General features: G+C 43.1%; 1 protein-coding gene across 1 annotated transcript in view; it reads right to left on the reverse strand.

Moving 5' to 3' along the window:
• LOC140736624 (riboflavin-binding protein-like) overlaps positions 1-13277 on the reverse strand; it is a gene marked incomplete at its 5' end in the record, with an annotated part of 45042 nt that overhangs the window by 15294 nt on the left and 16471 nt on the right. The window contains 2 exons of the mRNA XM_073062444.1: positions 2468-2576; positions 5567-5695. Coding sequence (XP_072918545.1) covers positions 2468-2576; positions 5567-5695 — 238 coding nt within the window. The remainder of the gene's footprint in view (positions 1-2467; positions 2577-5566; positions 5696-13277) is intronic.

A 13277-nucleotide genomic window follows, 5' to 3' on the forward strand; every position in this document is an offset into this window, starting at 1 on the left:
ACTCCAGCAGATAGCCTGGAAAAATCCCCAGAAGAATCAAATCCCCAGAATGGAGGACAAGTCAATTTTCGGCTAATTACCACTCAAAAAGTTTACTGTGAATCATCAGCAAAACGACTCGAGATTGTGTCACCAGTGCTATCACGTGTAAGATCTCAAGGCATCTCATCGAGACTGATGAGCTCACCTATGTATTTTCTGTTTCTTCAGGTGTCATCATCTGCTGATAACATCACAACCATGGCCAAAACATGGATGGAAGAACTTAATTCTGGATGTAAGGTGAGATGATTTGGATTGACATGCAGGCAGTATCTGATCAAGTGTGGCAGCAAATAAGGTGATGAGTTACTGAATGGAAGTGGTTGTGGTCAACTGAAGTCAGTTATGGAACTACAAGGCAGTGTCGTAACTCAAACTTCTTCAGTTGCTTTATTGAATACCTTCCTTCTATTATAAGGTCAGAAGTGAGGATGTTTGTTAATGACTTTATAATATTTAATTCTATTCACATCTCATAAAAGGAATATCGATGGTTGTGTATAGCAAGTCCTACAAAACATCCAGGCATTGGTCAGTATGTGTACAGAAGTACAGTTAATGTCCATCTCCAACCAGAGGCAGTCTATTTGACTATATTCCTATTTCTGAGACATGCCACCAAATTCTTCAGGGTCACTACTGATGAGAAACAGCTGGCCAGCCACATTACTACAAAGGCTACAACAGTATGTCAATGGCTGAGTATTTTGTGATGGATAACTCAGTTTCTTATGCTACAGGTGCTATTCTGCCATTTACAAAGCCTAAGGCTGGAGGGTGAGACCACATGAGGCATTATTTCTTCCAAAACTATTGAAGTTGTGCACCATTTGCAAAATGCACTATAGTTACCCACCTGGGCTATTGCAACAGCACCTTAGCGCATGTTCTGCAGTCTGATGTTGCAAGTACAGTCTTCAAATTGCTGGTGTGCTGGGGCGATGGCATCAACATGGGTGATGCCAACAGGCTCAATAAATTGACTAGAAAGGCTGGCTCTGTTATGGGAATCAAACTGGACACACTGGATGCTGTGGTAGAACAAAAGGCCCTATGGAAATTCCTGGCAGTTCTGAACAATATTTCTCTCCCTTTGCATGCTGCCTTGGCTGGACAGAAGAGCATTTTCAGTAATAGACTAAGACAGCTGCGCTGCTCCAAAGAGTGCCATATGAGGTAATTCTTATAGGCTCTATAATGAGTCAACCTCTAGCCAGGGGAGTGATGATCCCCTCTGTTGGACTGTCTGAGGTAACTTATTTTTTATTTATCCTTCTTACTAATCTTCTAATATTGTTTATCTGTGTACTTGTAATGTACTGTGACACAGTAGTTTCCTTCGGGATCAATAAAGTATCTATCTATCTATCTCCATCACCAAGAAAGACACGTACAGCAAGTTCAGAGGAACAGCACCACTTGCAAGTTCACATCTAAGTCACCTGTTTCTTCACTATCACTGGGTCTAACCTCTGGAATTCTCTATGCAGCACCTTTGTGAGAACACTTTCACTAGAACTGTTTAAGAAGATGACTGACTGCCATCTTCTAAAGTGCTTTTCAAATGATCAAAAGTAAATTTGAAAAAAATCTGTAACAGGTGATCACAATACTAGAATTTGAGCCCGATTCAATAGTGAAATTGGAAAAAAAACCTTTCCATGCACACAGAGTAGGGATATTAATCTGGCAGTTTTCTAAAGGGCTGTGCTAGAGCTTCCCATACAAACATGTTCATGAAATGATATGCTGCAATGGGAGGGATATTCAATTGAGGTGTAGATCACCATGATCTAATTGAATGGCCAAAGACAAGTGTCTGAAGAGCAGCATCTTGCTCGTGGAGGAGAGGTCTTCTCTAACTGTTTTAGAAATCAGGTAGGAAATTACCTCTGGGACATCATTTTTTAACCTTTCCTCTTGAAGGTTCCCTTACTGAACAGAAAAAAGTAAATCTCTCCCTAATTTTTGAACTATAGATGAAAGGAAATAAAAATTGTGTGGTTTTCTGCAACAAATAGAATAATGTGACAGCTCTGCACATTAACTCCATTTATGTACCTTTGGTCCTTATGCCCTGACACCATTATTTAAAAATAATAGCACAATCTTCAGTATTTCACTTGACCCAGAATCTGCAAACTTTTAGTTGGAAAGAGTTACGGAAGGTTGTGATGAATGATTCTTGACCTGAAATGTTAAGACTCTTTCTCTGTCCATAGCTGCTGCCTAATCTTGAGTTTCCAGCATTTTAGCTTTTTATTTCATATTTTCAGTGTGAACAATTTTTAAAACTTCAAACTAAGAGTATTGCCTAACAATGAATAAAATTTATCAATTCAAGTTCTACCCCTTTGAAATATATATATGTATTTATCTGCTAAAACTACATATGGTAATATTTATGTAATGCTACTATTCTTACCTCATGGTAGGGAGCACATTCACTTCTGCAGTTATTTCCTTGATCGTTCCATTCCCAATCAGAGAGCCAGTTTCTCACACAGGTCCTATCATCCCTACAAGCTGTATACCTGTTGAAATACAAATATTTGATCATTGCAGCATGAGCAGATGGAAGTGTTTTTGTCTGTCGGATGCTACCCTAAGGTAAGAACAAAAATTAACTTTGATACCCCAGTGCACTTTTCTAGATTAGATGTGGAAGTGGGTCCCACCTGCTTTATCAAGTGGAGGTACAAGGCCCCATGATTTATCCTGCTAATATGTAAACATGCATCAAGATTTCAAAAGCATGCCATTTAGTTATTATTCCTTTGTTCTGGGGGCTTATTGTGCAAGCCTGCATAACAATGGTAACCACAGTTCATAAATAAAACGTTAATTGTTAAGTGCTTTGGGATGTTCTGAAATGGATGACTTTCTCTCTTAATAACCACTGCCATTGATCAGCTGACTTTCATCCTATTGGTGTGTTATCAACCAATAGAGAATATTCGTTACCCACAAGAACCTCCTCCCTGGAGCAGCATTTTTGCAAGTATTCAGGTGAGCACTTGAAACACCATGGCATTGATGCCCATGAGTTGATGCTGGAAAATGGGATTAGCAGAGAAAACTTGATGACTGGCATGGGCATGTTGGGACAAAGAACCTGCCTTCTGTGCAATATTACTATGACATCTGCTCTAATTTATCCTTGGGACCTTGGGATTTTTTTGTGGCACTCTTGAAAATGATGCTGGCTAAATTATGAGATTGAAAGGAAACATATGATTGTAAAGGTGTGTTGATGATGGAGATAGAGGGGGAGGTCTTTTGAGGCTGCTTCTGCAGTTGAGAACGTGTGACACTGAAAGAACTGCCAAGCAATGAAACAGAAGCTTTAGTTGTCTCGCAGGAATAGCCATGACTGGGACAGAAGTCTCACTGTCAAGACTTGAACACAAAAAAACAGCACACACTGTAGTTTAATACTGAGGGTGCAGGACGCTGGCAAATGTTCTCTCTTTTGAATGATATCTGGTCTTTCAGGCAGGGATTAATTGCCATATTTTTTGCCCAAAGGTATTTCTCAATCAGCATCCCTTAGGTAATGATCTTGCTGTTATTTGGACTTGCCTTAAAATATATTCACAGCTGCCTTTCGAAAACTATAGCATCAGCTATATATGTTTAATTGCCACTTCATTGGTTGTGAAGCATTTTGGTTTGCCCTGATCTCAGGAAAGGTGCTACATCTAAGCCAGGTCTGGAAAGTCAATGAAGGCAAGGCAATGGATGTTGTCTATATGGATTATAGCAAGGGCTTTGACAAGGTCCCACATGGGAGGTAGGTCAAGAAGGTTCAGTTGCTCAACATTCAAGATGAGGTAGTAAATTGGATTAGACATTGACTTTGCGGAAGAAGCCAGAGTGTGATTGTAGATGGTTGCCTCTCTGACTGCAGGCCTGGACTGGTGGTGTGCCGCAAGGATCAGTGTTGGGTCCATTGTTTGTCGTCTATATCAGTGATCTGGATGATGATGTGGTTTACTGGATCAGCAAATCTGTAGATGACACCAAGACTGGGGATGTAGTGGACAGTGAGGAAGACAATGTAAGCTTGCAGCAGGATCTGGACCAGCTGGTGAAATGGGCTGAAAAATGGCAGATGAAGTTAAATGCAGACTTGTATGAGGCGCTGCGCTCTGGGAGGACCAACCAGTAGGTCTTACACGGTGAGCAGGAGGGCACTGAGGAGTGAGGTAGAGCAGAGGGATCTGGGAATACAGTTCCATAGTTCTTCACAGGTAGATTGGGTCATAAGAAAGCTTTTGGCACATTGACCTTCATAAGTAAAAGTATTGAGTACAAGAGTTAGGATGTTATGTTGAAATTGTATGAGAAGATGGTGAGGCCTAATTTGGAGTACTGTGTCCAGTTTTGGTCACTTACTAAAAGAAAAGATGTAAATAAGATTGGAAGAGTACAGAGAAAATTTACAAGGATGTTGCTGGGACTTGAGGACCTGAGTTATAGGGAAAGGAATAGGTTAGGACTAGATTCTCTAGAATTTAGAAGATTGAGAGAAGATTTGATAGAGGTATACAAAATTATGAGGGGTATAGATAGGGTAAATATAAGCAGGCTTTTCCCACTGAGATTGGGTAAGACTAGAACTAGAGGTCATGGGTTAAGGGTGAAAGAAGAAATGTTTAAAGGGTATGTGAGGAAGAACTTATTCATTCACAGGGTTGTGACAGTGTGGAATGAGCTGCCATTGAAAGAGTGAATGCAGGTTTGACTTCAACGTTTAAGAGAAAATTGGAGAGGTACATGGATGGGAGGGCTCTGGTTTGGATGCAGTATGATGGGACTCGGCAGATTAAGGGTTCGGCATGGACTACTTAGGCTGAAGGCCTGTTTCAGTGCTGCAGTGCTCTATGACATTCATACTGCTTTATTTCATGATAATTCCAGATTAGTACCTGGATATCAGGAAAATTTATTAATTGGCAAACCCCAACTTGATTCATATAGTGGCTGAGCCAGGTGATGAATTGGTGGCTTTCTGAGATTGGATTTGAGGTGCGTTATTGGTTGTCAGCACAGAGAGATTTGTGCTTGCATTATGTACTGTAGCCATGTGTTTGATATCGCCTTCAAAACTGTGAACATCACTCAATTCAAACATCACAAGAGATAGATACCAGATGAAACATTTTAAAAACTGTATTGCTCACAGACTCCCTCACTCATTTTGATCAAACCACATAATATGAGGTTTCAGCAACACGCACAGAGTGCTCGAGGAACTCAACAGGCCAGGCAGCATCTAGGAAAAGATGTTTCAGGTCAAAGCCCTGCCAAGACACCGCCAGAGAGGAAGGACCTTCATTGATGCGCTAAAGGCCAGCGACGTAGCAGGTGGTAAGTAGTAGTGAGTATATGTTGGTGAAATATATACTGATAAATGATTTAAACCTTATTTTAAGTCTGAACAGAGAGAAAAAGACAATATTTGATTAAAATTAGAATTCCTCCAAGGCAAAATTGTGTTTAAACAGAAAAATAAACTTACCAGTCATCACAAAAGCTCTCACAGATTGGGACATGAAGAATTGAATACGAGTTATTGGGATTGATCCAGTTGAAGGCAAGGGGTGAGCAATGGTAAAAACAATCTACCTTTTTCATGTACTCTTCACATCTGTAGTAATGAATAACAACATAGTGATATAACCAGAAATAGGAAACAATAATTTGGTATTAAAAATATTTTTATAACATTTTCAGTCTGCTGATCAATAGGACCATAAGACATAGGAGCAGAATTAGACCATTCAGCCCATTGAGTCTGCTTTGCCATTCCATCATGGCTGATTTATTATCCTCTCCCCCTATAACCTTTGACACCCTTACTCATCAAGAACCTCCACTTTAAGCATACCCAATGAATTGGCTTCCGTGGCAATAAATTTCATAGATACTGGCTAACGAAATTCCTTTTCATCTCTGTTCTTGTATTCTGAGGCTATGCCCTGGTCCTAGAGTCCCCTACAAAAGGAAACATCCTCTCCATCTGAGCCTTTCAATATTCAATGAGATTTCCACTCATTTTTTCTAAACTCCAGCGAGAATAGGTTCAGAGCCATCAAATACATTTTAACAATAAAAAAATTGAAAAGAATAAACCATTCAGTGCCTTTTCATTCTTTACATACATAGCCAATGCTTTCCCTGCTGTTCTATTACATTTATACACATTATATATAGCACTGTTGCCTCTCATGTGGCAGTCTGGGGTGGTACACTAACTGCTACAATAATCGAGGGGCTTCACCCCCGCCGCCCACCTCGTTGCTCCCTCTGCAATGGGGAAGATCCCTACTCCGTGGTCCTTTCCTTCCAAGCCCTTTCAGTGGCTGCACTAAGCTCCAGTGCATCCCTCAGCACGTACTCCTACAGCCTGAAATGTACCAGTTGGCAGCGTTCGCTCACAGACATTTCAATGTGTTGGCAGACCATAGAGTGTCTTATACCAAGCTGATGATCCACCAGCAGCACCTGATGTTTGTCTCTCTGTGCGTCCCTGGGAACAGCCTGGAGATCAGAGAGTCCTACATCACACTACTGCACAGGATACACGCGAACAGGTCTTTCTGTTCTCTCCAGACCCTCTTTACGAACCCACAGTTCACAAAGAGGTGAGCCATTGTTTCTTCCCCAATATAGTCATCCTGCTGGTAGTGTGTTGTGGGAGTGATGCTTCAGGCATGCAGGAAGGATCTAACTGGGAGGGCCCCTCTCATCACCAGCCAGGCAAGGTCTTGGTGTCTGTTGGTGGGGCCTGGTGATGAGGCATTCTGCAAGATGGTCTGGACAGTCAGCTCAGAGAACCACCCCACTGTGTCCATCACGTCCTCCTGCAGTGTCTGCAGGACGTTCTGTGCTGACCACTGCCTGATGGACTTAGGTGATCGTCCAGAAGAACTTTTCCACAAAGGACAGATAGTGGGCACCATCCAGCTGCCTGGGACATTACACAGCAATGGGGCCAAACTCAACCTTCACAACACCAGCTGATTCCCAAGGTGGAGGAGTGAGTGGGCCACCACTGCACCAAGTCCTGCAGCCCTGAGAGAACCTCACAGCCAATGACCAGGTTCTTCCCAGTTATCGATAGGAGCGCCCTCCCCACAGTCCCAATTTCTGCTTTACCTTCTCAGGTCGCTCCAGCCAGTTCTTGTTGTATGCCTCAGCCCCTCCAAACCAGATCCCCAGCACCTTCACGTAATTGGCCATGATGGTGCAGGGGACACTGGATTGGTTGGGCCAGTTGCTGAAGAGTATGACCTCACTCTTCGTGCGGTTAATCCTGGCCCGATGCCAATTCAAACTGGCCGTAGATGCTGATCAATCTGTGAAAAGGCCTCAGATCTGAGTAGAAGGTAGTGACATCATCCATGTACAGGGAAGTTATCAATTAGGTCCCCCTATTGCCTGACAACGTCACTCCTCTTATGCTCTCATCTTTCCCGATGGCTTCTGCAAGGGTTCTGTATAGTACACAAACAAATCAGGGGAGAGTGGGCAACCCTGCCTGACTCCAGACTTTATGGGGAAGCTGTCTGTTTCCCACCCTTTGATATGGACTGCACTACAGATGTCTGTGTAAAGCAATTGGATCCAATTCTTTATTCCCTCAATAAATCCCATTTTATGTCCATCATGTACATGTGTGATACCCTGTCAAAGGCTTTCTCCTAGTCCAAACTAACCAGCCAGGCATCCACCTCCTTGTACTGCACCTAGGCAATGGTGTCCCTCAGCAGCACAAAGCTGTGAAAAATCTCCCAGCCCAGTACAGCACAGGTTTGGGCCCTGTTGATCACCATTCTCATAACAGACTTGACCGTGTTGCCGATGGCCTTCAACAGGATCTTATAGTCCACATTGAAGAGCAAACTGAGTCTCCGATTCTTGAGGTCATCTCTTTTTCCCCTTCTGCCTGTAGATGGGGATAATGGTGCCCTTCCCCATGCAGTCTTGAAGCAGAGCATTGTACCCTTCCAGCAAGTCTGGGCCCATCCAGTCCCAGAGAGCCGAGTACAACTTGGTCAGCAAGCCGTTGTTGCTGGGAGTTTTATTTGAGTCAAAGGAATGGATGGAGCTAGTCAGCTCTTCCAGGGTTAGTGGATAGTTCAGACTCTCTCACTTGCTGCTATCTTTTTTGTAGGCCTCCGTTAGTCTCGATAGACCATGGATTTGCGCCTTGGAAAGTTTCCAGGGCACAAGCCTGGGCAAGGTTTTTTTTTTAATGGCAGCTATCTAACACCTGCATGATAGATTACAGGAAGTTCTGGGAGGCTGTGGTATCTGTGGCCTTTCTTTCTGACATATAAGAATCTACAGATCTTCAATATGTCTGTCTATGAGGATGCTACTAAGCCATCCACTTCCTTAAGTCTGTGGATCACGGAGCTCTGCCCTCCCCCCCCCCCCCCCCCCCCCATGAACCTATTGGAAGAAGAAACATGAGCACACCTCATCCTGGATCAGAAGACGATCTTGAAGGAATCAGTGGTGAAGTGCTGGGTTTGCTAGCCTTTCAGCTCTCATAGTTCCTCCCTCACATCCACCCTCTTGAACTACAGGGAAGAAGTTACTGCAACTCTGTCTGGAGTTTACACAGTTCCCTCTGATCCTTCTTGCTTTCTGAAACACTTGGCAGATGAAGAACGTCTTGGGTTTTTTTCCAGCGACTCAGTTGAATTGGGAACTAGGGAGGAGGCTATCACTGGCCCATGAGTGAGACTTAGAAAAGAGTGTTCACGGGCTTTCAGTGTTTTTCCGGACTGAAAGAGGAGGTACTCACAGGCACTGGCAGAGGCAGTATGTAGTGAAACTGTCAGGAAGGACAAGCTGATGACAGGACAAAAATGCAGTCAGTGGGATGAGTTGCAGTGTAACAGGAGAACAAAATCAAAAAGGATGATGAATACAGGACTGAAGGTATTTTATTTCTTTGCATGCAGTACACAAAATAACAACGATCCTCTAGTGCAGTTAGAGATTGGAAGCTATTGCGTTGTGGGCATCACTAAGTCGTGGCTGAAAGAAGATTATAGTTGTGAACTTAACATCCAAGGACACACATTGTATTAAAAAGACAGACAGGTAGCAAAAAGGGTTGGCACAGCTCCGTTGACAAAAAAATGAAATCAAATCTGAAGAAAGAAGTGATATAGGATTGGAATATGTAGAACCATTGTGGGTAGAGATAAGGAAATGCAAGGGTAAAAAAGGATCTGATGGGAATTATATACAGGACTCTGAACAGTAGCCAAGATATGAGTTAAAATTTATAATGGGAGATAGAAAATGCATGTCAAATAGGCAATGTTACAATAGTCATGGAGGATTTCAATGTGCATGTAAACTGGGAAAATCAGGTCGGTACTGATTTTGGATCACAAGGGGGTGAATTTGAAGCATCTATGAGATGGCTGAAGGATGGTTGTAGTTGGGGGCTGAATCTCCAAGGTTACACATTGTATCAGAGGGATAGGAAGGTAGGAAGATGGGGAGGCATGGCTCTACTGGTAAAGAATGGCATCAAATCAGTAGAAAGATGTGATGTAGGATCGGAAGATGTTGAATCCTTGTAGGTTAAGTTCAGAAACTGCAAAGGTAAAGGAACCCTGGTGGCAGTTATATGCAGGCCTCCCAACAGTGGCTGGGAGGTGGACCACAGATTACAACAGGAAATAGAAAAGGTATGTCAAAAGGGCAACGTAATGATAGTTATGGGAAATTTTAACATGCAGGTCAATTGGGAAAATCAAGTTGGAAATGGATCTCAAGACAGTAAGTTTGTTGAATGCCTAAGAGATGGCTTTTTAGAACAGTTTGTTGTTGAGCCTACTATAGGATCAGCTATACTGGATTGGGTGTTATGCAATGAACCGGAGGCAATTAGGGAGCTTAAGGTAAAAGAACCCTTAGGAGCCAGTGATCACAATATGATTGAGTTCAACTTGAAATTTGATAGGGAGCAAGTAAAGTCTGATGTAGCAGTATTTCAGTGGAGTAAGGGAAATTATGGTGGTATGAGAGAGGAGTTGGCTAAAGTAAATTGGAAGGAGCTGCCAGCAGAGATGTCAGCAGAGCAGCGATGGCATAAATTTCTGGGGAAAATGAGGAAGCTGCAGGACATGTATTCCAGGAGTGGAGCAATACTCAAATGGCAAAATAGTATAACCATGGCTGACAAGGGAAGTCAAAGATAATGTAAAAACAAAAGAGAACAGATATTACAAAGCAAAAATTAGTGGGAAGATAGAGGATTGGGAATTTTTAAAAACCTACAGAGAGCAACTGGAAGAATCATTAGAAGGGAGAAGACAAAATATGAAAGCAAGCTAGCAAATAGTATCGAAGTGGATTGTAAAAGCTTTTTCAATCATGTAAAAAATAAAAAAGAGATGAGAGTGGATATAGGACGGCTAGAAAATGAGGCCAGAGAAATAATAATGGGGGAAAAGGAGATGGCTGATGAACTAAGTGAGTATTTTGCGTCAGTCTTCACTGTGGAAGACACTAGCAGTATGCCTGATGTTGTAGTGTGTGAAGGAAGAGAAGTGGGTGCAGTTACCATTACAAGAGAGAAGGTGCCCAAAAGGCTGGAAGACCTAAAAGTACATATGTGATGAACTGCACCCTAGGGTTCTGAAAGAGGTTGTGTTCGAGATTGTGGCAGCATTCAAAATGATCTTTCAAAAATCATTAGCCTCTGGCATGGTGCCAGAGGACTAGAAAATTGCAAATGTCACTCCACTCTTTAAGAAAGGAGGAAGGCAGCAGAAAGGGTATTATAGCCCAGTTAGCCTGACCTCAGTGGTTGGGAAGATGTTAGAGTCAACTGTTAATGATGAGTTGATGGAGTACTTGGTGACACAGGATAAGATAGGACAAAGTCAGCATGGTTTCCTTCAGGGAAAATCTTGCCTAATGAACCTGTTGGAATTCTTTGAGGAGATTACAAGTAGGATAGATAAAGGGGATGTAGTGGATGTTGTATATTTGGACTTTTAGAAGGCCTTTGACAAGATGCCACACATGAGGCTGCTTACCAAGTTAAGAGTGCATGGATTTACAGAAAAGTTACTAGTATGTTTAGAGCATTGGCTGATTGGAAGAAAGCAGCGAATGGAAATAAAAGCATCCTTTTGTGATTGGCTGCCAGTGACAGTGACTAGTGGTGTTCTGCAGGGGTCAGTGTTGGGACCATTTCTTTTTATGCTGTGTATAAATGATTTAGATGATGAAATAGATGGCTTTGTTGCTAAGATAGCAGATGATACAAAGATTGGTGGAGGGACAGGTAGTGTTGAGGAAACAGGTAGATGCAGAAGGACTTAGACAGATTAGGAGAATGGGCAAAGAGTGACAGATGGAATACAGTGTAGGGAAATGTATGGTCATGCGTTTGGGTAGAAGGAATAAAAGCATAGACTATTTTCTAAATTTGAAAATCCGAGGTGCAAAGGGACTTGGGAGTCCTCGTGCAATGATTCCTTAAAGGTTAACTTGCAAGTTGAATCAGTGGTAAGGAAGGCAAATGCAATTTTAGCATTCGTTCAGGAGGACCAGAATTTCAAAAATAAGGATGTAATGTTGAGGCTTTATAAAGCCCTAGTGAGGTCTCACGGAGTATTGTGAGCTGTTTTAGGCCTGTTATCTAAGAAAGGATGTGCTGACATTGCAGAAAGTTCAAAGAAGGTTCACAAAAATGATTCCGTGATTGAATGGCCTATCATCCAAGGAGCATTTGATGGCTGTACACCTGTACTTGGTGGAATTTAGAAGAATGAGGGGGGAATCTCATTAAAATGTTGAAAGGCTGAGATAGAGTGAATGTGGAGAGGATGTTTCCTTTGGAGGGGGAGTCTAGGACTAGAGGGCACAAAATCTCAGAATAGGGGGATGTCCATATAGAATGGAGATGAAAAGGAATTTCTTTGGCCAAAGAGTGGTGAATCTGTGAAATTCATAGCCACAGGCAGCTGTGGAGGCTAGGTTATTGGGTGTATTTAAGGTGGATGATGATAGATTCTTGATGTCAGGGTGTAAAAGCTTATGGGGTTGAGAGGGAAATGGATCAGTCATGATTAAATGATGTAGCAGGTTAAATGGGCCAAATGGCCTAAAACTGCTCCAATGTCTTATGGTCTTATCATCTTATGTTCTCCTTGGATGCTTCCTACCAGTGAACGGGGGAATAAAAGAAGGGTTTCAAGGTTCTCCAGCCTGCGTGTTCCCTCTCTAGTTTCTTAATGTTCTCCAGGGTCAGCAGCTATATGTTCAGCTTTCATGTCCCCCGCTCTGCCTTCTGGTCCTCCCGTGGGTGACAGGAGGTTTGGAGGAGGCAGTGGTCAGAGAAGAACGTTGGTGTGATGTCGGTGGATCCGACCATGATGGGCTCTGATATGAAGAGGACATCGATCTGAGGGCAGGCCGAGTCATCCAGCTGTCACCAGGTGGGTTGTGGCTGTGGCTTGGGTATTTTTAAAGAGCAAACACGAGGAAATCTGCAGATGCTGGAAATTCAAGCAACAACACACACAAAATGCTGGTGGAACACGGCAGGCCAGGCAGCATCTATAGGGAGAAGCGCTGTCGACGTTTCGGGTCCTGATGAAGGGTCTCGGCCCGAAACGTCGACAGCGCTTCTCCCTATAGATGCTGCCTGGCCTGCTGTGTTCCACCAGCATTTTGTGTGTGTTGTTGCTTGGGTATTTTAATCATTTCCATCAGGAAGCTGGAGGTGCTGTTCAGCCAGATCTTCCAGCCGCATCGATGATGCAGTTGAAGTTATCGCCAGAACGACCAGCTGGCAGCAGTGGTGGGAGCTGCTCAAGGACAGCCAGTTGCTCGCTCTGCCTAGGTGAGATGTACACATAAATTAGATGGAGCAGTCTGTTGTAGTGCATTATGTCTGCCACAAGGGGGCGCCCTCAACCACCTCTTTAACTTGAGTGATTGAGAAGTTGCCTCCCCGTAGCAAAATCCCCAGGCCAGAAGCACGACAATTATTACACCTGACCATAGGCCACCATGACAACCCTCACTCCTGTCAGAAAGTCACGATGGCCTGGACCTTGGCCAGGTACTGTAAGGTACATGGAACTGTTCTCTTTACACTGCGCAGATTCAAAGATGCCAGTTTTAAATACATGATTAGCTGTTGAAGCACATTTCTCATCCTGGTCACTCAGCCTGAGCCGTCA

This window comes from Hemitrygon akajei, chromosome 12, assembly GCF_048418815.1.
Source record: "Hemitrygon akajei chromosome 12, sHemAka1.3, whole genome shotgun sequence".
Taxonomy (NCBI): domain Eukaryota; kingdom Metazoa; phylum Chordata; class Chondrichthyes; order Myliobatiformes; family Dasyatidae; genus Hemitrygon; species Hemitrygon akajei.